Source organism: Hypanus sabinus, chromosome 7 (genome assembly GCF_030144855.1).
Source record: "Hypanus sabinus isolate sHypSab1 chromosome 7, sHypSab1.hap1, whole genome shotgun sequence".
NCBI lineage: Eukaryota > Metazoa > Chordata > Chondrichthyes > Myliobatiformes > Dasyatidae > Hypanus > Hypanus sabinus.
This window is the reverse complement of record NC_082712.1, coordinates 16531719-16559332: the sequence shown is the minus strand read 5'-3', so window position 1 is coordinate 16559332 and position 27614 is coordinate 16531719. Positions and strand designations below refer to the sequence as shown.

Sequence of the window (27614 nt, the reverse complement as noted above, 5' to 3'; positions counted from 1 at the left end):
CAGTGGTTTAATTATTGGAATGCATACGTTTCTTAAGTGTTTTATATGCATATAAAGATAAAACATATACTATATACTAAGGCAAACGTTTGACTGACGGTAAATAATACCGGATGTACTTGTTCCAACTTACGAACTGGGGACTGCCTGTACTGAAGATTCTCACAAAAGTCAAATTCTCACAACTTTTCTGAAGCTCCTTGACCCTCTTCCAGCAAAACCAGGCCACATTTCACAAGTAACTGTCTAATTAACAGATCAGAAGCTTTCTCAGATATGTTGCTGCTTTTATCACTTTCACAATCCTTCTGAGCAGCATGGTCCATCCTTGGTCCAATATGCTTCCCAAGCAGAGGCACCAACACCTGTTTGTCCTCTGTGGGGCAACTGTTCATGGTGTTTGGCATGGAGACAGCTGAGGGATCATCCAGTACCTTTCTTAATTCACTTTTAGTTTATTACTGGGGATGTGGTATGTAAATGGTGAATGGATCTCCAATTAAATTGGTGTTGTCTCAGCCTCTCCCATCCCCACAATGCTGGCCCTCCTGTTTTTGCCACATAAAAGCCCAGTGTGGCTTGTTGGTTGTTGTATTTCACTGTTAAAAATGTCATTCCAACAGGAGTTAACTTTTCTCTAGTATAGTTCTGCAGGCTTATTTGATATCTTTGAAATGTCATTCAAACTCATTTTGTCGAATGACTGACACAGCCGAGCCAATATCCAATTCCGTTTTAATTAATTTGCCATTCACTTGTGCTGTAAGCCATATTGCTTCTCTATTGTTAGCTTTCATATTGTAAATCTCAAAGCTGCTCAGTCCTGTGTCACTCTCATCATTATCAGATTTTTCAGCAACACCATGCAGATTAGAGCTCTTTTTCAAACTGCAGCTTAACTTTTTATCTTTTTCTCTATACAGTCTGTTTATTTTTGTCTGTACATGTTCTTTGTATCTGTCCTGCTTTGTGTATTTTCTGCAAGTTTCATCTTTAAACCTGCATTGGTCTGGTACACGTGAGCCCTGCTGTGATTTTGTTCAGACTCACTTTCATTCCTGACTGCAACTCTATTGTGTCTCTGTCTACTGTTTCCATTGATGAGTAATTTCAACTGCTCTTTAAGTGTAAGTTGTGCTTCAGTTAGGAGCTGTTTTTGAATGCGTTCTGCTAAGATTCTATAACCTAACCAATCTCTCAGTGTATCAGTAACCCATCGCTGAACTGACAATGCTCAATCTCTTCAATTCAGCCGTGTACGCTGAAATGGACTCCCCTTCTTTTCAATTCCGCTAAAACATTCTACAATCAACAATGGTTTTGTTTCTAAAGGTTCCTAAACTACTTTCACAATAGCACCAAAGCTCATTTTAGATGGTTTGGTTGGAACAGTTAAACTTCAAAGCTAACTGTATGTCTTTAAACCCAATGCACGCAGCAAAATTGGTACTCGTTTCTCGTTGCCTACCGTAAATTCTGGTGTATAAGCCAACCCGGAGTATAAGCCATTTTCAAGGTTTAAAAAGTGACTTTTTCACGTTACCTTTATATAAGCCAATCCCTTTTGTAGAGGTTTTTGATTTAACTAGAAAGATCACAAGATCTCACATGCCAGTACTCAGCTTTACTGGATCCATAACATGGAAATTTCGTGAATCAATACCTGCTAAGAAAATGAGCCAACACAGCGTAGAGCGTTATAAGCGAATTCTTAATAAATAAATCATACAGGGAAGTTCTGGATTGGGTTCCCAATGGTAAAGAAGCCTCTGAAATGTAACCCCTGTGAAACCATTTAGCGCCCATCGTAATCTCGTTAAAACATAACATGGGGTGACGGGTTCAGTATGTGTACTCAGTATTGAGTTTGCGACCACCATGTACAAAAGATTAAAATGAATGTGATATGATACTGGCTTCAAGCTGAAGGTTGTTGATTTTGCTAAAGAAACGAATAATTCTGCAGCTGCTAAGAAGTTTAGTGTTAATGAGAAACAAGTGAGAGAGTGGAGAAAGGCAGAGGACACACTGAGGGAAATGCCGAAGACGAAACATGCAAACCGCAGGAAAACATGCCAGTGGCCAGAACTGGAAGAAAAAGTTTTAGAGTGGGTGAATCATCAGCGATCGTCCAGATACATTGTTACCAGAGAAATGATTCGAGTTCAAGCGTTGAAATGGGCCGAAAAACACCATGAGGTCAGCAAAAATTTCAAAGCTACGTGAAGTTGGTGCACCAGATTTATGAATAGACGTGATCTTGTGTTGAGATAAAAAACAAAGATTGCTCAGAAAATTCCCACAGGGTGTTGTTTACATTCAAGAATGCAGCTGGATGGATGAAGCAGGTTGCTTGAAGAGGGTTAAAGATGTGTGGTGTTGATGTCCCGAAGGTTTTGGGAAGGAAAAGTCACTACTTGTCTGGGACATGTTCAAAGTGCACTTGTCAGGTGAGACAAAAGCAGCATTGAAAGCTGAAAATACGGACAATGCAGTCATCCCCGGTGGTTTGATGTCCATGCTCCAGCCACTAGATGTGAGTTTATACAAACCATTCAAAGAATTCATGCATCAACAGTGGAACAAACTTGACTCAAAAACAGCCAATAAATTCGACCTGTTTTCCGTGTATTCGTTTTTCCAAAGTTGGCACCCTCGGTATAAGTCGACCCGCTAATTTTAGGACCAAAATTTAGGGCCAAATTCTCAGCTTATACACCAGAATTTACGATATTTCATTTGCTTCAAAATACTGTTCAATTAGCTCAGTACACATGAGCCAGCTATCTCTTGTGGAGTCAAATGTGTCTATCTTTCTGAAGTTGCCAAACATTTCAGCTGATATTTTTAATGATTATTATCACCTTGTACTACTCACTCTTCATGAACCAATGATTTCTTCTGTTTTCTTATTTAAAAATAAACTCAATTGTGTCTTCACTTCTGAAGAATATGTGCCGCTCTGCTTTTTTTTTAAACTTGATGGTCTATGTTGGACTGCATTTTTTACTCACCGTTCCTCCTGCATATATTTTTTAGTTCAAACACCTCACTGTACTTCAGTGGGTCGATAGCCATCTTGGGTTCATTTTAAAAATACCTCTTTGCCACTGTTATATTTTGTAACTTCAAAATATTAAACTAATTGGAAGAAAAACAAGACAGTGGGGAATGTGAGTCTAACTCTGTTCTTTAACTTAAATGATGTACAAATGTATCACAAGGTAGCGTCATGATATTCAGAATTCACATACTTATACGTATAACTCGTAATGAATTGCTTAAACAACCAAGAATGCTTAATCAACCAATATATATATACTGTACAAGATAACTCAAATATTACATACACAACATCAGGGAAAATCATGTTATTGCCCACCTTACCCAAGACTCTCATAATTTTAAACATTCTCCTAGTTCCAAGAAATGAAGACCCAACCTGACCAATGTCTCGATATAACTTGGACCTTCTAGTACTGGCAACTGACAATGCTCTGAAATTTTTTATACTCACTCTTTCCAGTTTAATCACGTCTTTCCTATAACAGGGTGACCAAAATTGTACATGATTCTCCAAGTGCAGCCTCGCCAATGGCTTATACAACTACAACAGAATATCCCAAATCCTGTACTCAGTGTCCTGACTGATGGCCATTCCATTAGTGGTAGCCAAGCCTCCAAAGACTCCATAGGCTGTTGGAGACTATCATTCCACTTACCTTCCACAGATTGAGGTGCTGGAATAAAGATCTGCAGGATGTCACTGAACTCGCTGAATTCCCCATTGGCGATTTGCTTACATCTGAGCCTGACATCATAACTCTTACCAGTACCAAGAGCATACACTGGATGGGTGGTGGAGAAAGCTTCAATCTGTGATAGGTGGGATAAATAAATTAGTTACTGATCTTCAAAGAGAAACCAGAAAGGGTAGGAAGAGTGGCATGCTGATACAGGTATGGTAGAGTAGTGGTTAGCTCAATGCTTTACAGCGCCACCTCTGTCTGTAAGGAGTCTGTACGTTTTTCCTGTGACCACTCCAGTTTTCTCCAGGTGCTCTGGTTTCCTCCCACAGTCCAAAGTTGTACATGTTATGGTTAGTGATGTTGAAGTATGGTGACATTTGCGGTCGGCCCCCAGAACATCCTTGGACTATGTTGACTGTCAACGCAAATGATCTGTATGTTATGATATTTCAATGTACAAGTGACAAATAAAGCTAATCTTCTTCTTTAAAGTTCCCAGTAAAATAGATTAACACTCAGATGTGCTGTTCTGTTAATCTCTGGACCTGGCCCCTCTCCGCAAAGCGTGGCCCTCAGTTACCCAGGTGTGATTTAATGAGGCTGTAACATGTGTAACTTCAAACCACGAGGTTTAAAAGCCTATGATGATAAGGTTGCCCAGTGTTCCCAATGCGGCCCCCTCAACATTAGTGAAACCAGTTGTAAATTGGGGACCACTTCATCGAGTACCTCTGCAATGTCCGCCACAAGCAGGACTTCTCAGTAGCCAAACATTTTAATACTGATTCCCCGTTCCCATTCTGACATGTCGATCCATGGCCTCCTCTTGTACCAAGACGAGGCCACCCTCAGGGTGAAGGAGCAACACCTTATATTCCCTCTGGGTAGCGTCCAATCTGATGACATGAATTTTGAGTTCTCCTTCTGAAGAACAAATTCCACACCCCCCTCCATTTCCCACTCTGACCTTTCACTTCTTCTTACCTGCCTATGACTTCTCATGCATCTCCTAGTCCTTCCCCATTCTCTTATTGTACACTCTGCTCTCCTATCAGATTCTTTCTTCTCCAGCCCTGACCTTTCTCACCCATCTGGCTTCACCTATCACCTCCGGCCAGCCTCTTTCCCTCCCCCACCTTTTTATTCTGGCATCTTTCCTACTCCTTCCCCATCCTGAAGAAGGGTCTTAGCCTGAAAAATCGACTGTTCCCTCATTTCCATAGATGCTGCCTGACCTGCTGAGTTCTTCCAGCACTCTGTGCAACTGCAAAATTTCTAATGTTTGTGATTATTTTCTATATTTGTCCAGTAAGATGGCAGTGTGTTCAGATGCAGCAGCCTCTCGTGAGCCATCCAATGGTGTTTTAGTTATTTTAAACATCTTGATTATGATTATAGGACAATGCTGGATACTAGGAACTTCAAGTACTGCAGGTCTACCCCATCAGTGATTAGTTCATTGGCTGAGAAGTTGGACGGTGCAGATCGTGTTAATGCCTGCTACAGAAAGGCATTGGAGTCAGTGAGCGAAGGGCGTGCAGACTAACAAGTGATTGTCTTGTACATTTCTCTTGCAATTGCAAGATCCTGTTCGGTATTGGTAATGCAAAATGCTGCAAATTTGTTTCCCTTTCCCCTGAGAGTGGGGAGGCTGCGTGGCCTTGGTTGTAGTAAGGACTAGGTCTCAAGCTGCGGGCGTGCCTATTTTAGCAGTCCACAAGTGCGGCGTCCATGCTGACTTGGGGGCTGGCCACTCCAGTGTTTGCTCAATGGAAGACAAGCTGGATTGAGTGTGTACATTCATCTGAGAACTGTTGATAACTGCTTGTTCTTGCTAGCAACACCCATACACCATCAACTTGTAGGACATGTCACTCAGGGACTTGGGCTACATGTATATTTTTTGTGTGACTGTAAGTTTACTGCTATCTTATATGTCCTGTATGTGCCTTGTTCTGTGTATGACTGTTAGTACAGTGTTTTGAACCTTGGCCCCCGAGTAACATTGTTCTATTTGGCTACACACATGTATTCTCATGTATGCCTGAATGACAATTAAACTCGAACTTGATATCCTACAGATATTGTGTTTGAGCTACCAGGCCCTTTAGTATTTCTGATGTGATACCATTCAGAAAGTTCCCTGTTCTATTGTTTTTATTCCAGAGTGCATGTTCACTCAGTGGTTCACGTTTGCTATTCGTTTCTCTTATACTCACACTATCTACTAATGACCATCGACAAAGAAGATGCAAGACGGTATCGTAGTGGTTAGTGTGACACGACTATAGCTCAGTGCTCTCTGGAGTTAACAGTTCAATCCTGGCGCCATTGGTAAGGAGCTTGAACGTTCTCCCCAAGACCATGTAGTTTTCCTTTGGGTGCTCCAAAGACGTACTGATTAGTAGGTTAATTGGCCTTTATAAATTGTTCTAGTGTTAAAAAGGTAGGTTGCTGGTAGTGTAGCTTGGTGGCCTGAATCTCTAAATAAATAAGAACACGTGGAATTAACTTGAACATACCGAGTCCCAGTGGTTACTTTTGCTGGTTTTATACTGGATCTCATACTTGAGAGAAATCCATCCATTTTTAATATCAGCTGTGGGTGGAGGCTCCCACCACATCTGGATGTCAGCAAGCAGGCCCGACTGGCTGATATTCAGCAGCGTCCAGTTCAGTGAAATTGGTGGATCCGGCTTCACTGTGAAGAGCAGAGCAGGAACAAAGCTCAATAAAAATATTCATTTTAATGACAGTGAGAACATAAATGAGAAAGCAAGTACCATTAACAGCAGAGAACACCAAGTGACACACACCAAGAGACAGGACAAGACAGTAACATGTGCTCAAACAGCTCACCACGTGTCTGTGACAGTGAGATGGGTGAACACGTGGTTAACAGCTCACTACATGTCTGTGATAGTGAGATGGGTGAACACGTGGTTAACAGCTCACCATGTGTCTGTGACAGTGAGATGGGTGAACACATGGTTAACAGCTCACTACGTGTCTGATAGTGAGATGGGTGAACACGTGGTTAACAGCTCACCACAAGTTTGTGACAGTGAGATGGGTGAACACGTGGTTAACAGCTCACCACAAGTTTGTGACAGTGAGATGGGTGAACACGTGGTTAACAGCTCATTACATGTCTGTGATAGTGAGATGGGTGAAGACATGATCAAACAGCTCACCACAAGTTTGTGACAGTGAGATGGGTGAACACATGGACAAACAGCTCACGACGTGTCTGATAGTGAGATGGGTGAACACGTGGTTTAACAGCTCACCACGTGTCTGTGATAGTGAGGATGTGGACAAACAGCTCACCACATGTCTGTGACAGTGAGATGGGTGAACACGTGGACAAACAGTTCACAATGTGTCTGTGACACTGAGATGGGTGAACACGTGGACAAACAGTTCACAATGTGTCTGTGACAGTGAGATGGGTGAACACGTGGACAAACAGTTCACAATGTGTCTGTGACACTGAGATGGGTGAACACGTGGACAAACAGTTCACCAAGTGTCTGTGACAGTGAGATGGGTGAACACGTGGACAAACAGCTCACAATGTGTCTGTGACACTGAGATGGGTGAACACGTGGACAAACAGTTCACAATGTGTCTGTGACAGTGAGATGGGTGAACACGTGGACAAACAGCTCACCAAGTGTCTGTGACACTGAGATGGGTGAACACGTGGACAAACAGTTCACAATGTGTCTGTGACACTGAGATGGGTGAACACGTGGACAAACAGTTCACCATGTGTCTGTGACACTGAGATGGGTGAACACGTGGACAAACAGTTCACAATGTGTCTGTGACACTGAGATGGGTGAACACGTGGACAAACAGTTCACAATGTGTCTGTGACACTGAGATGGGTGAACACGTGGACAAACAGTTCACAATGTGTCTGTGACACTGAGATGGGTGAACACGTGGACAAACAGTTCACAATGTGTCTGTGACACTGAGATGGGTGAACACGTGGACAAACAGTTCACAATGTGTCTGTGACAGTGAGATGGGTGAACACGTGGACAAACAGCTCACCAAGTGTCTGTGACACTGAGATGGGTGAACACGTGGACAAACAGTTCACAATGTGTCTGTGACACTGAGATGGGTGAACACGTGGACAAACAGTTCACAATGTGTCTGTGACACTGAGATGGGTGAACACGTGGACAAACAGTTCACAATGTGTCTGTGACACTGAGATGGGTGAACACGTGGACAAACAGTTCACAATGTGTCTGTGACACTGAGATGGGTGAACACGTCGACAAACAGTTCACCAAGTGTCTGTGACACTGAGATGGGTGAACACGTGGACAAACAGTTCACAATGTGTCTGTGACTCTGAGATGGGTGAACACGTGGACAAACAGTTCACAATGTGTCTGTGACTCTGAGATGGGTGAACACGTGGACAAACAGTTCACAATGTGTCTGTGACACTGAGATGGGTGAACACGTGGACAAACAGTTCACAATGTGTCTGTGACACTGAGATGGGTGAACACGTGGACAAACAGTTCACAATGTGTCTGTGACTCTGAGATGGGTGAACACGTGGACAAACAGCTCACCAAGTGTCTGTGACACTGAGATGGGTGAACACGTGGACAAACAGTTCACAATGTGTCTGTGACTCTGAGATGGGTGAACACGTGGACAAACAGTTCACAATGTGTCTGTGACTCTGAGATGGGTGAACACGTGGACAAACAGTTCACAATGTGTCTGTGACAGTGAGATGGGTGAACACGTGGACAAACAGTTCACAATGTGTCTGTGACACTGAGATGGGTGAACACGTGGACAAACAGCTCACCAAGTGTCTGTGACACTGAGATGGGTGAACACGTGGACAAACAGTTCACCAGACCGTTAAGGGATCAGAAAGCCAGGTGTCATTGATTAGTGAACATTGTGGTTTGCAGAAGTGTATCAAGTTGATACGTTAGTGATTAATTACATTGCTGTATTCATGTCCATGAAGCCATGAACACTACCTCACCTTTTTTCTGCAGTACCATCAGAAAAGATTTACAGGAGCTGAAGACCCACACTCAATGTTTTACAGAGAGCTCCTGCCCTTCCATCATCAAATTTCTGAACAGACCATGGACCCATGAACACTTCCCCTTCTTTTTCTCTGCTCAATCTATCTATCTATGTCTCGATGTATCAGTGTAACTTACGGCAATTGTTATGTATTGCACTGCACTGCTGCCCCAAAACAACAAATTTCACAACGTGGGTCACTGATGATGAACACCAAGGGCCCGAAGCATTCTTGAGGATCCCTACCACCCATCCCACATTCTCTTTGACCCACCACCATCAGGAAGGAGGTACAGGAGCATCAGGACCAGGACTGAGTAACAGCTTCTTCCCTCAGACTGTGAGACCCTGCCACCACTGAGATCCCGTCTCTAGGACAGTGAGCTGTTTGCTGTTTACCTGTGCTACCTACTGCATGCACTTTGAATTATATTTTATTAACTTATTTGTGGTATTATTTTGGTTATGTGCTGTGTGTGATTTATGTTTTGTGGGTGCACTGTGGTCCGGAGGAATGTTGTTTCATCCATTTGTATACATGTACAACTTCATCTTGATTTGTGAAGCACCTATGAAGAGGAATAAACGGCTGCCATTTCGGGGCTGAGACCCTTCATCAGGATTGGAAAGGAAAGGGGAAGAAGCCAGAATAAAAAGGTTAGGGGAGGGTACGTGTGTTAGGGGAGAGGGTGAAGGCAAGGGGTGGGGGAACTACATGAGAAACTGGGAGGTGAAAGGGAGCGAAGGAGAATGAGAAGAGACTTGTTAGAGGTGTACAATATGATAGCAGGCATCCATCGAGTGGAAGTGACTTATTCTCAGGGAGCAAATGGCCAAAACCAGGAGGAATAATTTTAAGCTGATTGGAGGAAAGTATAAGGGGGAGTGATGTCAGAGGGAGATTTTTGTTTACACAGAAACCAGTGGATGCATGAAATGTGCTGCCAGGGGTGGTGGAAGAGGCAGACACAATAGGGACATTTCAAACTCTTGGGTAGGCAATGGGCTATAGAAAAAAATGGAGGGCTACATGGGAGGGAAGAGTTAGGTTAATCTTGGAGTAGATTTAAAGGGTCTGTACTGTGCTCTTCTGTTCTAAGTTCTATTATCATAAATTCCCTCTGCTGTTGTGTGATCCTACTAACTTCTTAGCTACACTCTTGTTTTCAATCTATGTATGAAATACTATGAATTCTCTCGGTTTGAAGATATGGTACAAGACCTGATATGGCACAGGTAGGTGCAAAATGCTTGCAACTTTAGACAATTTCCTGACATATCCTTCTCTAATATATACCAGCATCTGTCACATTGTACATCCGCAAACAAATGAAATCAGATATTTGCAGTATTCTTTGAAAGCTCTTGTTAATTTGAAGTTCCAGGAATGTAACGTGGGAACTGAAATAGCCCTAGAAAAACTAAACCACTGTGAAAGCAAATCAAACAATTCCGTTGTTCTGCCTTTCTCGTCAGCAGCCCAATTAAGTAAATTGTTTCTTGGTGTGAAGGATACAAATCCAAGACAACACAAATTGAAATGGGAAAGAGTAAGTGGTCAGGAGAACTTTTCACTCAGGGGCAATAGAAGTCATGAGGGAAGTGTGCAGGAATGTTTTAGGGACAGAGATTGAAGTTGGAGGTCAGGTTAGAATTTACGGACAGGGATGTGGAGGAGTCTCTGCACTCCAAGTCCAGCGGTGTGGATGGCTGACACAGGACATCGGCAGTCCAGGCTTCCACTCCGCATTTGAAGTCCAGTGGTGTGGGTGGACCAAGGTTATCAGGATTTCCAGTTAGGTGTGCCTGGGATCAACGTCCATGCAAGCAGGAGACATGAGGGCCCGTCGTCGGTGCACCAGGCGTTTGAGCCTAGAGGTCAGGGCCCTCTCATCAGCTAGTCTGGGGTCAATAACAAAAATCGGAGCCTGAAGGTTGATCAGGAGTCCGAAAGTCAAAACTTGATTACCAAAGGCTGGAAGCCGGTCCTGGAGTTGGAGGACCCTCATATGTTTGGGGGTCTGGGAGAAATGGAACCCATTTTCCTATTGTGGTTTAGTAGCTTGTTGTGTTCTGTGTTGTTCTGCTGAGCATCGTGGACATGCTATGTTGGCACAGCAGTTTGTGGCGTCCAGCACAACCCTTTGGTTATGCTATCTGTGAATGCAAACAACACATTAACCAGTATATTTCCAAGTACATGCGATGAAAAAGGCAAATGGTATGCTGGCATTCATAGCAAAAGGATTTGAGTACAGGAGCAGGGAGGTTCTACTGCAGTTGTACAAGGCCTTGGTGAGACCGTACCTAGAGTATTGTGTGCAGTTTTGGTCCCCTAATCTGAGGAAAGACATTCTTGCCATAGAGGGAGTACAGAGAAGGTTCACCAGATTGATTCCTGGGGTGGCAGGACTTTCATATGAAGAAAGACTGGATCGACTAGGCTTATACTCACTGGAATTTAGAAGATTGAGGGGGTATCTTATTGAAACGTATAAAATTCTAAAGGGATTGGACAGGCTAGATGCAGGAAGATTGTTTCCGATGTTGGGCAAGTCCAGAACAAGGGGTCACAGTTTAAGGATAAAGGGGAAGCTTTTTAGGACTGAGATGAGGAAAAACTTCTTCACACAGAGAGTGGTAAACTGTGGAATTCTCTGCCACAGGAAACAGTTGAGGCCAGTTCATTGGCTATATTTAAGAGGAAGTTAGATATGGCCCTTGTGGCTAAAGGGATCAGGGGGTATGGAGAGAAAGCAGGTACAGGGTTCTGAGTTGGATGATCAGCCATGATCATACTGAATGGTGGTGCAGGCTCAAAGGGCCGAATGGCCTACTCCAGCACCTATTTTCTATGTTTCTATAAATAAACACGAATCTGAACTGAGAATGTAGACCGTAAGATATAGGGCCAAAATTAGGCCATCTGGCCCATCCAGTATGCTCCACCATTTCATCATGGCTAATCTATTTTTCCTCTCAAACTCAGCCTCTTGCCTTCTCCCTGTATCCATTCATGCCCTGACCAATCAAGAAACTATCAACCTCTGCCTTAAAAATACAGCCTTGGCCTCCACAGCTGTCTGAGGTAAAGAATTCAGAAGATTCACCACTCTTGGGCTAAAGAAATTCCTCCTCATCTCTATCCTCAGAGGACACCCCTCTATTCTGAAGCTGTGTTCTCTGGTATTAGACCCTCCCACCATTGGAAGCAACACTTCTCAACACTGTATTCCATCTGCTACTTCTTTGCCCATTTTTCTAATCTGTCTAGGTCCTTCTGTAGTCTCTCTTCTTCCTCAAAATTATCTGCCCCACACCCATTTTTATATCATCTGCAAACTTTGCAACAAAGCCATCATTTCCATCATCCAAGTCATTGAAAAGAATCCGTCCCAACACAGATCCCAGTGGAGAACCATTAGTCAAGGGCAGCCAGCCAGAAAGTCTCCCTTTATTTATTCCCACTCTTTGCCACGTGCCGATCAGCCACTGCTTTATCCATGACAGAATCTTTCCTTGGGTTTGAGGCTTGTCAAGCAACCACCCTGTCAAAGACCTTCTGAAAATCCAAGTATACAACATCAACTGACTCTCCTTTGTCTATTCTGCTTGTTATTTCTTCAAACAATTCCAACAGATTTGTCAGACAAGATTTTCCCGTGAGGAAACCATGCTGACTATGGCCTATTTTATCATGTTCTTTCAAGTATCCCAAAAATACATCCTTAACAATTGACTCCAACATCTTCCCAACCGCTGATATCAGACAAACCGGCCGATCATTTCCTTTCTTCTGCCTCTCTCTCTTCTTGAAAAGTGGAGTGAAATTTACAATTTTCCAGATTTCTGGATTGAAAGATCATAACTAATGCCTCCATGATCCCTTCAGTCACCTCTTTCAGAACTCTGGTGTGTACATCATCTGGACTTATCTGCCATTAGACCTGTCAGAACCTTGTCTCTCGTTATGGTAACTTCATTGCTTCTGACACCTAGAACTTTCACCATACTGCCAGTGTCTTCCACAGCGAAGACTGATGCAAAATACTTATTCAGTTCATCCACCATTTCATTGTCCCCCATTGCTACCCCTCCAGCATGGTTTTCCAGTGGTCTGATATACACACTCTCAACTCCCTTTTACACTTTATGTATCTGAAGAAACTTTTGGTATCTTCTTGATATTATTGGCAAGCTTGCATTCACATTCATCTTTACCTTCTTAATTACTTTTTTAGTTGCCTTTTGGTTTTAAAAGCTTCTCAATCCTCTAACTTCTCACTATTTTTTACTCTATTATATGCCCTCTCTTTGGCTTTGATGTTGGCTTTGACTTCTCTTGATAGCCACAGTAGTGTCATCTTTCCTTTAGAATACTTCTTCCTCTTTGGGATGTATATATCCTGTGCCTTTCAGAAATTCCAGCTATTGCTGCTCTGCCATCATCCCTGCCAGTCAATTTTGGCTAACTCCTCTTTCATACCTCTGAAATTCCCTTTTAATTACCACTGTAATACTGGTACATCTGACTTCTCAAATTTCAGGGTGAATTTGATCATATTGTGAACACTTGCCCCAAAGGATTCTCTAGTCAATTCTGTTTCATTGTACAACACCCAATCCAGAATATCTGATCTTCTAGTGGGCTCAACCACAGGCTCCTCTTGTATGCACTCTAGAAATTCCTCCTGTGTAATTCAGCACCAATTTGATTTTCACAATCTACCTGCATATGAAATCCCCCATGACTATTGTAGTGAACAATAGTGATCAGTCAAAGACCCAACCTCACATGCAATATCAGCAATCCAAGGAATTGATTGTGGACTTCAGGAAGGGGAAATTGAGGGAACGCACACCAGTCCTCATCGAGGGGATAGCAGAGGAAAGAGTGAGTAGTTTCGAGTTCCTTGGTGTCAACATCTCTGAAGTTCTGTCTTGAGCCCAACATACTGATGCATTGCAAAGGAGGCATACCAGTGTCTCTATTTCAGTCAGAGTTTGAGAAGAATTGGTATGTCACCAGAGACTCTGGCAAATGTCTGCAGTTGCACTGCGAAGAACATTCTGCATCGAGACTGGCTGGTATGCTGGCACCAATGCAATGGATCAGAAAAAGCTGCAGAGGGTTGGAGACTCAGCCAGCTTCATCGTGGGCACCAGCTCCTCCGCTATCAAGGACATCTTCAATGCCTCAAAAATGTAGCTTCCAACACTGAGAAACCCCATCACCAAGGACATGCCCTCTGTTCATTCCTGCCATCAGGGGTAAGGACAGGAGTCTGAAAACACACACTCAGCATTTCAGGAACAACTTCTTCCCTCCACTATCAGATTTCTGAATGCACCATGAACTCTACCTCAGCATTTTGCTCCCATTCAGCCTACTTATTTATTTTGCATATATTCTTTTTGTAATTTTTAGTAATGTTATGTTATGCAGCAAACAACAAACTTAATAACGTCAGTGATAATAAAATTGATTCTGACTCTGACTGGACATACCTCTGACAAAAGGAAAAACACAAGTTTACAGAGAGGAGGGGTGTAAATATACAAGATCCCAAATACTTTTGCTCCTTCACACACACAAAATGCAGATGGAGCCCAGCAGAATTCGGAGCAAGAAGGCTGCGAGTGAACAGCTGATTTCTGGAGCAAAGGCAGTCTTACTACCCGGGGTAAAAGAGAGCCAAGACTGCACAAGCGTGTGACGACAGCCAGTAGAGCACGAAAGGTTTAAAAAGAAGTCTGTCATATCCAGTGGGCAGCAGAGTGATAGGGCTTTCGCTCAACGGGCTTAGGCAGTAACGGGAATAGGCAAGGTAGGTTTACCTGTGTTACTAGCAGAAAGGAGTTAGTATGTGTGCGAACACGAGGAAATCTGCAGATGCTGGAAATTCAAGCAACACAAACAAAATGCTGGTGGAACGCAGCAGGCCAGGCAGCATCTATAGGGAGAAGCACTGTCAACATTTTGTCAGACGAAGAGTCTCGGCCCAAAAAGTCGACAGTGCTTCTCCCTATAGATGCCGCCTGGCCTGCTGCGTTCCACCAGCATTTTGAGTATATGTGTGAGTATATGTTTTCTGTGCTTGGTGTCAGATGTGGGAGGTCCTAGAGACTACCAGCCTCCCAGACGGCAATATCTGCACCCGGTGTGTCGAGCTGCAGCTCCTAAGGGACCGAGTTAGGGAACAGCAGATGCATCTTGATGACCTTCACCTGGCCAGGGAGAGCGAGGAGGTGATAGAAAGGAGTTACAGGCAGATGGTCACACTGGGGCCTCGGGAGACAGACAAGTGGATCACCGTCAGGTGGAGGAAGGGGAAGCGTCAGGTACTAGAGAGTACCCCTGTTGCTGTACCCCTTGACAATAAGTACTCCTGTTTGAGTACCATTGAAGGGGACAGCCTACCTGGGAGATGCAACAGTGGCTGTGCCCGTGGCACAGAGTCTGGCCCTGTGGCTCAGAAGGGTAAGGAAAGGAAGGGGAAGGCAGTAGTGACAGGGGACACTATAGTTAGGGGGTCAGACAGGCGATTCTGTGAATGCAGGAAAGAAACTCGGATGGTAGTTTGCCTCCCAGGTGCCAGGGTTTGGGATGTTTCTGATCGCGTCCAAGATATCCTGCAGTGGGAGGGAGAACAGCCAGAGGTCGTGGTACATATTGCTACCAACGACATAGGTAGGAAAAGGGAAGAGGTCCTGATAAAAGACTACAGGGTTTTAAGAAGGAAGTTGAGAAGCAGGACCGCACAGGTAGTAATCTCGGGATTACTGCCTGTACCACGCGACAGTGAGAATAGGAACAGAATGAAGTGGAGGATAAATGTGCAGCTGAGGGATTGGAGCAGGGGGCAGGGATTCAAGTTTCTGGATCATTGGGACCTCTTTTGGGGCAGGTGTGACCTGTACAAAAAGGATGGGTTGCACTTGAATCCCAGAGAGACCAATATCCTGGCGGGGAGGTTTGCTCAGGCCACTGGGGAGAGTTTAAACTAGGATTGTTGGGGGGTGGGAACCGAACTGAAGAGACTGGGGAAGAGGAGGTTGGCTCACAAACAGAGAAAGTTTGGAGATAGTGCGAGAGGGAGGATAGGCAGGTGATAGAGAAGGGACACGCTCAGACCGACGGTTTAAGATCTGTCTATTTTAACGCAAGGAGTGTTGTGAACAAAGCGGATGAGCTTAAAGCATGGATCAGTACTTGGAGCTATGATGTGGTGGCCATTACAGAGACTTGGATGGCTCAGGGACAGGAATGGTTACTTCAAGTGCTGGGTTTTAGATGTCTCAGAAAGGACAGGGAGGGAGGCAAAAGAGGTGGGGGCATAGCACTTTTGATCAGAGATAGTGTCACAGCTGCAGAAAAGGTGGACGCCATGGAGGGATTGTCTACAGAGTCCCTGTGGGTGGAGGTTAGGAACAGGAAGGGATCAATAACTTTACTGGGTGCTTTTTATAGGCCGCCCAATAGTAACAGGGATATCAAGGAGCAGATAGGGAAATAGATCCTGGAAAGGTGTAATAATAACAGAGTTGTTATGATGGCAGATTTTGATTAACCAAATATCAATTGGCATCTCCCTAGAGCAAAGGGTTTAGATGGGGTGGAGTTCGGTGTGTGCAGGAAGGTTTCTTGACACAATATGTAGATAAGCTACAAGAGGAGAGACTGTACTTAATTTGGTATTGGGAAATAAACCTGGTCAGGTGTCAGATCTCTCAGTGGCAGAGTATTTTGGAGATAGTGATCATAATTCAATCTCCTTCAAAATAGCATTGGAGAGAGATAGGAACAGACAAGTTAGAAAAGCATTTAATTGGAGTAAGGGAATTATGAGGCTATCAGGCAGGAAATTGGAAGCTTAAATTGGAAACAGATGTTCTCAGGGAAGTACGGAAGAAATGTGGCAATTGTTCAGGGGATAGTTGTGTGGAGTCAGCACAACATTGTGGGCTGAAGGGCCTGTACTATGCTATACTATTCTATGTTCTATGTAATAGAAAGGAGCTTAAGAAGGAAATTAGGAGAGCCAGAAAGGGCCATGAGAAGGCCTTGGCAGGCAGGATTAAGGAAAACCACAGGGCATTCTACAAGTATGTGAAGAGCAAGAGGAAAGAATAGGTCCTATCAAGTGTGACAGTGAGAAAGTGTGTATGGAACCAGAGGAAATAGCATAGGTACTTAATGAATACTTTACTTCAGTACTCACTATGGAAAAGGATCTTGGTGATTGTAGTATGACTTACAGCAGACTGAAAAGCTTGAGCATGTAGATATTAAGAAAGAGGATGTGCTGGAGCTTTTAGAAAGCATCAAGTTGGATAAGTCGCCGGGACCGGATGAGATGTACCCCAGGCTACTGTGGGAGGCGAGGGAGGAGATTGCTAAGCCTCTGGCAATGATCGTTGTATCATCAATGATGACGGGAAAGGCTCCAGAGGACTGGAGGGTTGCGGATGTTGTTCCTTTATTCAAGAAAGGGAGTAGTGATAGCCCAGGAAATTATAGACCAGTGAGTCTTACCTCACTGGTAAGTTGGTGGAGAGGATCCTGAGAGGCAAGATTTATGAACATTTGGAGAGGTATAATATGATTAGGAGTAGTCAGCATGGCTCTGTCAAGGGCAGGTTGTGCCTTATGAGCCTGATTGAACTTTTTGAGGATGTGACTAAACACATTGATGAAGGTAGGGCAGCAGATGTAGTGTATATGGATTTCAGCAAGGCATTTGATAAGGTACCCCATGCAAGGCTTATTGAGAAAGTAAGGAGGCATGGGATCCAAGGGGATATTGCTTTTTGGATCAAGAATTGGCTTGCCAACAGAAGGCAAAGAGTGGTTGTAGATGGGTCATATTCTGCATGGAGGTGGGTCACCAATGGTGTGTCTCAGAGATCTGTTCTGGGACCCTTACTCTTCGTGATTTTTATAAATGACCTGGATGAGGAAGTGGAGAGATGGGTTAGTAAGTTTGCTGATGACACAAAAGTTGGAGTTGTTGTGGATAGTATGGAGGGCTGTCAGAGGTTTTCAAGCCAATGCCCTTTATCAAGACTACAAAGGAAGGGGAAAGATGCCAGAATAGGAAAGTGGGATTGGGGAAGCTGGCCTTTAGGGAATCCTGCACAATGACGCCCAAGTCCCTTTGCGCCTCATTTTTTTGTATTTTCTCTCCATTCAGAAAATAGTCAACACTCTCATTTCTTCTACCAAAGTGCATGACCACATACTTCCCGATACTATATTCCATCTGCCATTTCTTTGTCCATTCTCCTAATCTAAGTCCTTCCGTACCCTTCTACTTCCTCAAAATTACCTGCCTCTCCTCCTATCTTCATATCACCTGCAAGCTTTGCAATAAAGCTATCAATTCTATCATCCAAATCATTGACATATAATAAGAAGCGGTCCTAACACAGACAACTGTAGAACACTAGTCACCAGCAGCCAACCAGAAAAAGCTCCCTTTATTCCCACTCTCTGCTTCCTGCCGATCAGCCACTGTTTTATCCATGCTAGAATCTTCCCTGTAATACCATGGGCTAATAGCTTAAGCATCCTCATGTGTGGCACAAGAGCCTTCTGAAAATCCAAATACACAACATCAACTGATTCTCCTTTGTCTATCTTGCTTGTTATTTCTTCAAAGAACTCCAACAGATTTGTCAGGCAAGATTTTCCTTTGAGGATACCATGCTGACTACTGCCTATTTTATTATGTGCCCCCAAGTACCCTGAAACTACATCCTTAAAAATCGCCTCCAACATCTTCCCAACAACTGTGGTCAGACTAACTGGCCTATAATTTCCTTTCTTCTGCCTCTCTCCATTCTTGAAGAGTGGTGTGACATTTGCAATTTTCCAGTCTTCCAGAGCCACTCCAGAAACTTGTGATTCTTGAAAGATCATTACTAATGTCTCTACTAACCACTTCTTTTAGAAACCTTGGCTGTACACCATCAGGGCCGGGTGACTTATCTACCTTTAAGACCTTTCAGTTTCCGAAGAACCTTCTCCCTAGTAATGGGAGATTACCTGACACACTTCATGACCCCCAACTCTCGCCTTCAGTCTCCCAGACTTCCCACATCCTAAACAGAGTACAAAACAATGCCCCTGGAGGCAGTCTCACTAATCTGTTGTGCCCTAACAGATGAGGAATTAACAAATAAGGATAGAGAGAGAATCACTTACGAGACAATTTACCTCACCTAAGCCAAGATCTTACCTATGTTGTCTATGGAGAAGCAGCGTTTATCAAAAGTGATGTCCTGACCCTGAAGTTCGGACTTCAACTGTACACAGTACGAAACCCAGATGGAGGTGTAGGTCTGGTTGAAGTAGCAGGAGCTTTTGTTGTGCAAGTATTTTGGACATTCCTTCCAGTCGGCATTATTCCTGAAGAGACATGAGTTTGTTAGGATCTTCAGAAAACAGCAGTTATTCCAAAACAGGAAAGAACTCAATATCCCATGGTCACAAGAAACACGCAATATACCGTAGGAACTCAGATTAGGCAGCATCTATGTTAGTAAATGCACGGTCACAGTTTCAGATCTCCTGGGAAGTGTGGAGATAGTATAAATAAGGGGGAGGGAATAAAGGCATGAAGCAAAAGCTTTCATTCTCTATGTGGATCCAGGTGAGAGGGCTGAGAAAGGCAGGAGAGATTTGGACTGCTCATTGACATTCTGTTGGAAACTACCTTCTGGATGTCAGTGACTGCATCAGTAGCAGAACGTTACTGGTTCACACAAATCAATGTCAATACAGCGGAGAGACAGACCCAAACCTAATCTTTGCATAAACCTATAGAACTCAAAATTGCTGGTGTAAACATCAGCCTTAACTCCTCCTTCCTCAGTTGTGATGAGAAGCTGCAGGGAGTCACTAACTGCCAGACACCATCTCCAAGGAGAAAGAAATTACAAGTGATCCAATCAGATGCCATTTACAGTGATAATTTACAATAATTGTGGCTCAGTGTAGATCCATAATTAGAAGCCTAAATCTCCAGCTAGTTGCTTTAGCAGTGTTTTTTTTTAATTAAGTAAAGGAGGGAAAGATATCTCAGATATACACGAGAAATCATGCTTGAGGAAAGCCCATTCAGTCCACTGCTCATTCTGAAGACGCTCCAGTCTCCTCTCACATCGAAAAATGTACTGGGAGTGGGGAAGATGCCCACTGGTCAGTGTAAATTCCTCCACCACGTGGGTGAGTGCGGGAAGGGGCAGGGAGCTGATGGAACACAGCCAGATTAGAATGTGGGGTAGCATTAGTGTATACTAGGTGTTTGATGGTCAGCATGTGAAAGCAGATGTCCCTGTGTTTAATACCCCTTATCCCACAACTGTAACAGCAATAATATTAGGGACATGGGAACCAGAGCACCAGAGCAGATAGTGGTTGTGAAGAAAGATGTTAAGCATGCATACAAAGTCAGGAATCGATGGGACAAATGGCTTAATTCTGCTCCCATGTCTTATGGTTTAAAAGGGTGAGCATGGTGGAACTGAGCTGCGCATATTTTAATGTAATAAGTATCGTAGGAAAAGTGGATGATCTCAAGGCATGGATCAACACATGGAATTATGACGTCCGAGCCATTAGTGAGGCTTTCTTGCAGGATAGGCAGGACTGGCAGCTCAATGTTCTAGGGTTCCGTTGTTTTAGACATGATAGAGCTGGAGGGATTACAGGAGGAGAGGTGGCATTACTAGACAAGGAAAATGTCACGGCTGTGCTCAGTCACGACAGACTGGAGAGCTTATCTAGTGAGGCTTTTGGATAGAACTGTGGAGTAAGAAAGATATGACCACGTTAATGGGATTATATTATAGACCATACAACAGAATTTAGAGGAACAAATTTGTGGAGAAATCGCAGACTATTGAAAGAAACATAACGTTGTGATGGTAAGTGATTTTAACTTTCCATATATTGACTGGGACTCCCATACTATAAAAGGGCTGGATGGGAAAGAGTCTGTTAAATGTGTTCATGAAAGTTTCCTTCATCAGTACACAGAAGTCCCAATTACAGAGTGTGTGATACTGGATCTCCTATTAGGGAATGAGACAGGAAGGTGATAGAAGTTTGTGTAGGGGATCTCTTTGTATCTAGTGATCATAATGACATTAGTTTCAAGGTAATTATGAAAATGGATAGGCCTTGGCCTCAGATTGAGATTCTAAATTGGAGAAAGACTATTTTGATGGTATCAGAAAGAACCTGGCAAGTGTAGATTGGGACAGATTGTTTTCTGTTTACAGAGTTCGTATGTTCCTGTCAGAATAAAAGGCAAGGATATCAGGTTTAGGGAGCATTGGTTTCAAGTAATATTGACATCCTGGTTAAGGAGAACAATGAGATGCATAGAAGGTGTAGGCAGGCAGGAACAAATGAGGTATTTAAGGAGTATAAGAAATACAAGAGGACACATGAGAAGGAAATCAGTAGGACTGTAAGAAATAATGAGGTTGCCCTAATGGACAAGGTGAAGGAGAATCTTAAGGGATTCTACAGATATGTTAAGAGCAAAAGGGTTGCAAGGGTCAAAATTAGTCCTTGGGAAGATCAGAGTGGTAATCTGTTTGCGAAGATAAACAGATGAGGGAGGTTTGAAATGGCTAATTTTACATCTGTATTCACTGGGAGATGGACACACTCTCCAGCTGTGAGGCAAAGCAGCAGCAAGGTCATGGACCCTGTACAGATTACAGAGGAGGAGGTGTTTGCTACCTTTGAGGACAAATCCCCAGGTCCTGACGAGGTCTTCCCTTGGACCCTGTGGGAGGCAAGTGCAGAAATTGTTGGGGCCCTCGCTGAGATATTTAAATCATCCTTAGCAACAGGTGAGGTACTGGAGGATTGGAGGATAGCTGAGAAGTAAAGAAATAAGAAAGGCTCTAAAATTAAGCCATTAAATTATAGGCTGGGGAGCCTGACATCAGTAGAGGGAAAGTTATTAGAAGGTATTCTAAGGGTCCTGATATATAAATATTCGGAGAGACAGGGACTAATTAGGAATAGTCAGCATGGATCTGTGCGTGCTAAGTGGCATCTAACCAATCTTATAGAGTTTTTCAAGGAAGTTGCCAGGACAGTGGATGAAGGCAAAGCAGTGGATGTTGTCTACATGGACTTTAGTAAGGCCTTTGACTCTAATAAAACTTCTGCAAAAATCTAACAGAATTCTTGTTTTTTTATTTGAATTAAAGTGTACAAACATTTATTTGGTATTTTTAAATAAATCATTCAATAGTCATCTGAAGGACAATGAGAGGAAAGATTGATTTTGAAAGGGTGCGATTCAATTAATTAGGTATTGCTTAAAAATCAACTCAGTTTTAACTACAACCTCAACTGAGAGCCCAGTTTGGTGCCATCTAAACCTGAATGGCATGGAGAGTTGGAAGTAGCTGGGAATGTTCTCAAAGAAGAAGATTCATTCTCTCTTACAAAGAAAAATCATCGGTATCGGAAAATGAATACTGCAAAATGTATTTCACCAATCCATAAGACATAGGAGCAAGATTAGGCCATTCATCCCATTGAGTCTGCTCTGTAATTTCAGTATGACTGACTTATTATCCCCATTCACCCCATAACCTTTGATCCCCTTACTAATCAAGAACCTATCAACCCCCACTTTAAATATACTCAATGAACTGCCCTCCACAGCCATCTGTGGCAATGAATTCCAGGCTAAAGAAGTTTGTCTTCATTTCTGTTCTAACTGGATGTCCCTGTATTCTGGGGCTAAGCCCTCCAGTCCTAGACTCCCTCCACCATAGGAAACATCCTCTCCACATTCACTCTTATGGGAGTCTTTGAATAGTCAACAGGTTTCAATGAGATTCCCCTCATTCATCTGAATTCCAGTGAGTATAGGCCTAGAGCCATCAAATGCTCCTCCCAGAATTATTCTTGTGAATGTATCTCACCCCTTTGTGTAAAGGAATCTCAGCTCCCTGTGTTCTGTCAGGTTTTGGTAAGTTCCACTGCTCCACCTGCATGTGAAAGTTTCTTGCTCGGGTGAGCGACATTCGATAATGCTGGGCCTTTCTAACGGATCTGCAAGAGAAGGGCAGTACAGGTCAGAGCCCATCGCCAAGCTCCAGGAAGCCATTCAGCTGCTTTTCTCAGACTTGGACAACCCTGCTCAACAGGATGCTGGATCACCTGGATGGATCAGTCACACGACAATGGCAATACAAGAACCACAACTCTGCCTTTCACTTCAATGCCCCCTTTTGTCCTGACCGAGGATCCTGGCACGTTCTTTAGGCGTCGACATCGACACTGGTGAGTGCCTTACCTGATGGTTTTCATACAGATTCCTGAAAGGCCCTTTCAGCCAGAGGACTGGCATCGGTCACCGATAGTGAACAACAAGAGAGTCATGGAATTAGGCCCACCAGCCACCTGGTCCATGGTGACTCACGTTCACATCTTCGCCAGTCCCATTTGCCATTGTCTGCCCATATCCCTGCATCTGTCAAAGCATCATTTAAATGCTCTTAATGTCCCTGCCTCAGCCACCTCCTCTGCCAGTCTCTTGGTGAAAAAGTTCCCCCTCAGGTTCCCATTAAATCTCTCTCTCTCTCTCCCTCACCTTAAGCCTGTGCCCTCTAGTACCCGATTCCCCAATCCAGGGAATCCAACTGTACCTGTACCCTACCCGTGCCCCTCATGATTTTATACACCTTGAAATGATCACCCCTTGGCTCCAATGCCAACCTTCTGAAACCCCCTCTATAACTCACTCCACTGAGTCCCAGCAACATCTTTGTAAACCTCTGTCCTTTTTTCCAGATTCATGGCATTGTTCCAACTGGTGACTAAACTGAACACAATATTCCAGATGAGTCCTTTGCAACTTCCCAATTTCTGAATTCAGTGCCCTAACAGGTGTACACCTGTGTGCCAAAAGGCTTTTTCAGCACCCTGTCTTCCTATGACCCCACTTTCAGGGAACCATGTAAGTGTAGGTCCTTCTGTCCTACAACACACCCCAGGGTCACTGTTAAATTTCTACCTTCTCTTGTCTCCCCAAAATGCAAAACCTCACATTTATCCAAGTTAAACCCCATTTGCCATTCCTCTTACCCATCTGATGAAGATCTTTCTGTATATCCTGATAATCACCTTCAATGCCTGACACATCACTTCTTTTAGTGTTATCTGCAAACTTGTTAGCCATGTTTTGTACATTCTCATCCAAATCATTGATATTCACACAGTGGCCATTTTATTAGGAACTCGGTGTGGCTTTCTTCTGCTGTAGCCCTTTTACTACAAGCTTCGATGCGTTGTGCGTTCAGAGATGCTCTTCTGAACACCACTGTTGTAACGTCTGGTTATTTGAGCTGCTGTCACCTTCCTGTCAGCTTGATCCAGTCTGGCCATTCACCTCTGACCTCTCTCAAGGCATTTTCGCCCACAGAACTGCCACTCACTGGATGTTTTTTTGTTTCTTGCACCATTCTCTGTAAACTCCAGAGATTGTTGTGCATGAAAATCCAAGGAGATGAGCAGTTTCTGAGCTACTCAAACCACTCTGCCTGGGCCAACAATCACTCCATGGTCAAAATCACTTAGATCACATTTCTGCCCCATTCTGAACAACTGAACCTCTTGACCACGTCTTCATGCTTTTATGTTGCCATACGATTGGCTGATTAGATATATTCTTTAACAAGCAGAAGTATAGGTGTACCTAATAAAGTGGCCACAAAGTGTAGATGACGTCACCAATCCCTGGGGGAATATACTGAGCTACATGTTGAAGAATGCAAGAGGAAAAACAACATATTAAGACAAAAACCCTGGATTTTATTCATAATATAACCCAGAGATGGATTTTCCTGCACTAGGAAGACCCGTTGTATTCTGACCGGCCTGGGAGACCCATTGTGTCCCGACCAGCCTCAAAGACACGTTATGTTCTGACCAGCCTGGGACAGGCAATGCATTTTCTAGTAAGGATACGTACAGCAAACCTGGCAATCTTCTCTCTTTACAGACCCAGTTTTGTCAGCTTGACCAAGTTCAAGTTCAGATTATTGTCATTCAGCCATACACACATAAACAACCAAATAAAACAACTTCTCTCCGGACCAAGGTGCACAACACAGTATGTATAACTCACACACAACACCGATAGTAACATCACCACAAATAAGTTAATAAATAATAAGGTGCATTTATGACGCAAGTTAAAAAGTAAAGAGTACGTGATGAGTCCTGGGTGTTGGCAGGGAGTTCATTAGTCTCACTGCCTGAGGAAAGAAGCTGTTTCCCATCCTAACAGTTGTCCTAGTGCTATGGAGCCTCCTACCTGATGGTAGATTTGAGGGGGGTTCAAAGAGACTGCTGGACCAATAACTGATGCTAAAGGCCTTGCATACAGAGTGCTCCTGATAAACTTCTCTGATGAGTGGAGAGACCCCAGCAGTCCTCACAGTCCTTTATCGGGATTTACAGCCAGGTGCCTTGCAATTCCCATACCAGACGTGATGCAGCTGCTCAGGACACACTCTATGGTGCTCCAGTAAAAACTGGTTTGAATGGGATGCGTGGAAGAGCCTCACTCACTTCAGTCTCCTCAAGAAGTAGACCACTCCCTAAAGAGGTGGTGTTGAGGACCAGGTGAGAGTGGCATGCCCTAACAATGAGCACAACCACAGTATTACAATATCTCCTGGTCTATCAGCTAGCACTGAGTCTCACTTACTGCCCGTTCCACCGCTGCCGTTTAGGGCAGCAATGAAGGTCCTCCATCTTTGTATAGAAGGATTCTTCACTGCCGTTTCCGTTAACAACCTGTTAGGGTTGTTGGCCCTGAGCTGGACCCTAGTGCCTGGTGTACCACCCTTAGTTTGGCCTCTACACTTTGACCTGTTTGGCATGGGTGACCCTACCAAGAGCCAATGCACAAGGCTCTGATTCCAGCCAACAATGACCTCTCCAGGTCATTGAAGCACGCAAGCCTCCAAACTCTACGACAAGGTCGCGATCCCCTTGGAGGCTAGCACTGAGAGTTATCAGTTAATCATGCAATCGTTAAATAACATCTCAAAACAATCTGTAAGTGCACACTTCTACACTTAGTCATACACGGCGGTAAAGTTTCACCTTCTACTGAGTGCGGAGTTGGAAGGTAGACGTATAAAACGTCGCTGAATTCACTGAAATTGCCAACGTCATGGTAACTGCACTTCAGCCGGATAGTGTACTCCTTCCCTGTTGCAAAGCCGTAAAGAGGTTGAGGTGGACGCTGGCCAGGTAAGGTTTCAATCTGTGAGTACAGAGAGTTTAGCAAATTTTGTATTAGTAGTTGAAATAACAATGCTGCAGGAGCAGAATTAGAAAAAGGAAAGTGTTAGATTTTCTGAAAAACCTCTGCCATCATCTGACTACATGGCTTTTTCTCAACATGAAACAACATTTAAAACACAGCACCTCCCTCTGGCACCCTGTACCTTCCCTTTCTCCCATGGCCCACTCTCCTTTCCTATCAGATTCCTTTTTCAGCCCTTTACCTCTTCCCCCATCACCTCCTAGCTTCTCACCTCACCCCTCACCTTCCAGCTTGTGCTCCTTTCCCTCCCCCCCACCTTCTGGCTTCTGCCCCCTTGCCTTCCAGTCTTGAAAAAGGGTCTCAACTCAAATACTGCAAGTCTGGTTCACTGGTTCATGAGCAAGAGCAGCGTGGCCTCGCCTGTAGTACGGACTAGGCCCTCATGTCGTGGGATCACCTGTTGCAGCTGGCCACCAGAGGAAACACTGGCGATGGTGTGACGCAGTGCCTGTGCTGGGCTGGGAGATGGTCGGTCCCTCCGCTTAATGCTTCTCTCCAGTGTTCACTCGACGGAAGACGACCTGGATTGTGTTTGTCTGCGGGCTTGTTGTTGCCAACACTATCCATGCACCATCAGTCTATAGGACATGGGCTAGGTTTCCTTTGTGTGACTGCATGCTTACTACTATCTTATATGTGCTCTATTTGCCTTGTGCTGTGTGTGACTGTTGGTACTGTTTTGTACCCTGGCCCTAAAAGAGCACTGTTTCACTTAGCTGTGTACATGGTTGAATGACAATTAAACTTGAAATTTAAGAGTCAACTGTTCATTCCTCTCCTTTCCTGCTGAATCCCCCCAACGTTATTTATCTATTTATTTAGCAATTAAAAGTTGAGTGGCCCTTCCAGCCCTTTGAGCCCCGCCACCCCAGCAAACTCCCAGCTCATATTATTCTAACCTAAGTGCAGGACAATTTACAATGACCAATTAACCAACCCAGAACGTGGGAGGAAACTGGAGCACTGGGGAAAACCCCAGACTGTCCATGGGGAGGATGTACAGAAACACCTTACAGAATGGTACGGAGTTGAACTCCTAAGTGTCGTGCTAACCCCTGAGCTACTGTGACGCTCTAACTTTGTGTGTGTTCATCTGATGGTGCCAACCCCCTCTGCCTGGTCCTGTCTGCATGATGCTAACCCTCCCATCTCTGGTCCTGTCTGCATGATGCTAACCCTCCCGTCTCTGGTCCTGTCTGCATGAAGCTAACCCTCCCGTCTCTGGTCCTGTCTGCATGATGCTAACCCTCCCGTCTCTGGTCCTGTCTGCATGATGCTAACCCTCCCGTCTCTGGTCCTGTCTGCATGATGCTAACCCTCCCGTCTCTGGTCCTGTCTGCATGATGCTAACCCTCCCATCTCTGGTCCTGTCTGCATGATGCTAACCCTCCCGTCTCTGGTC

General features: G+C 44.1%; 1 protein-coding gene across 1 annotated transcript in view; it reads right to left on the bottom strand.

The window, feature by feature from the left end:
- Positions 1 to 27614, bottom strand: part of ghra (growth hormone receptor a) — a 170722-nt gene that overhangs the window by 27715 nt on the left and 115393 nt on the right. The window contains exons 6-10 of the mRNA XM_059974276.1: positions 25987 to 26149; positions 22794 to 22923; positions 19073 to 19242; positions 6272 to 6450; positions 3723 to 3876 (exon numbers count right to left, since the gene is read on the bottom strand). Coding sequence (XP_059830259.1) covers positions 3723 to 3876; positions 6272 to 6450; positions 19073 to 19242; positions 22794 to 22923; positions 25987 to 26149 — 796 coding nt within the window. The remainder of the gene's footprint in view (positions 1 to 3722; positions 3877 to 6271; positions 6451 to 19072; positions 19243 to 22793; positions 22924 to 25986; positions 26150 to 27614) is intronic.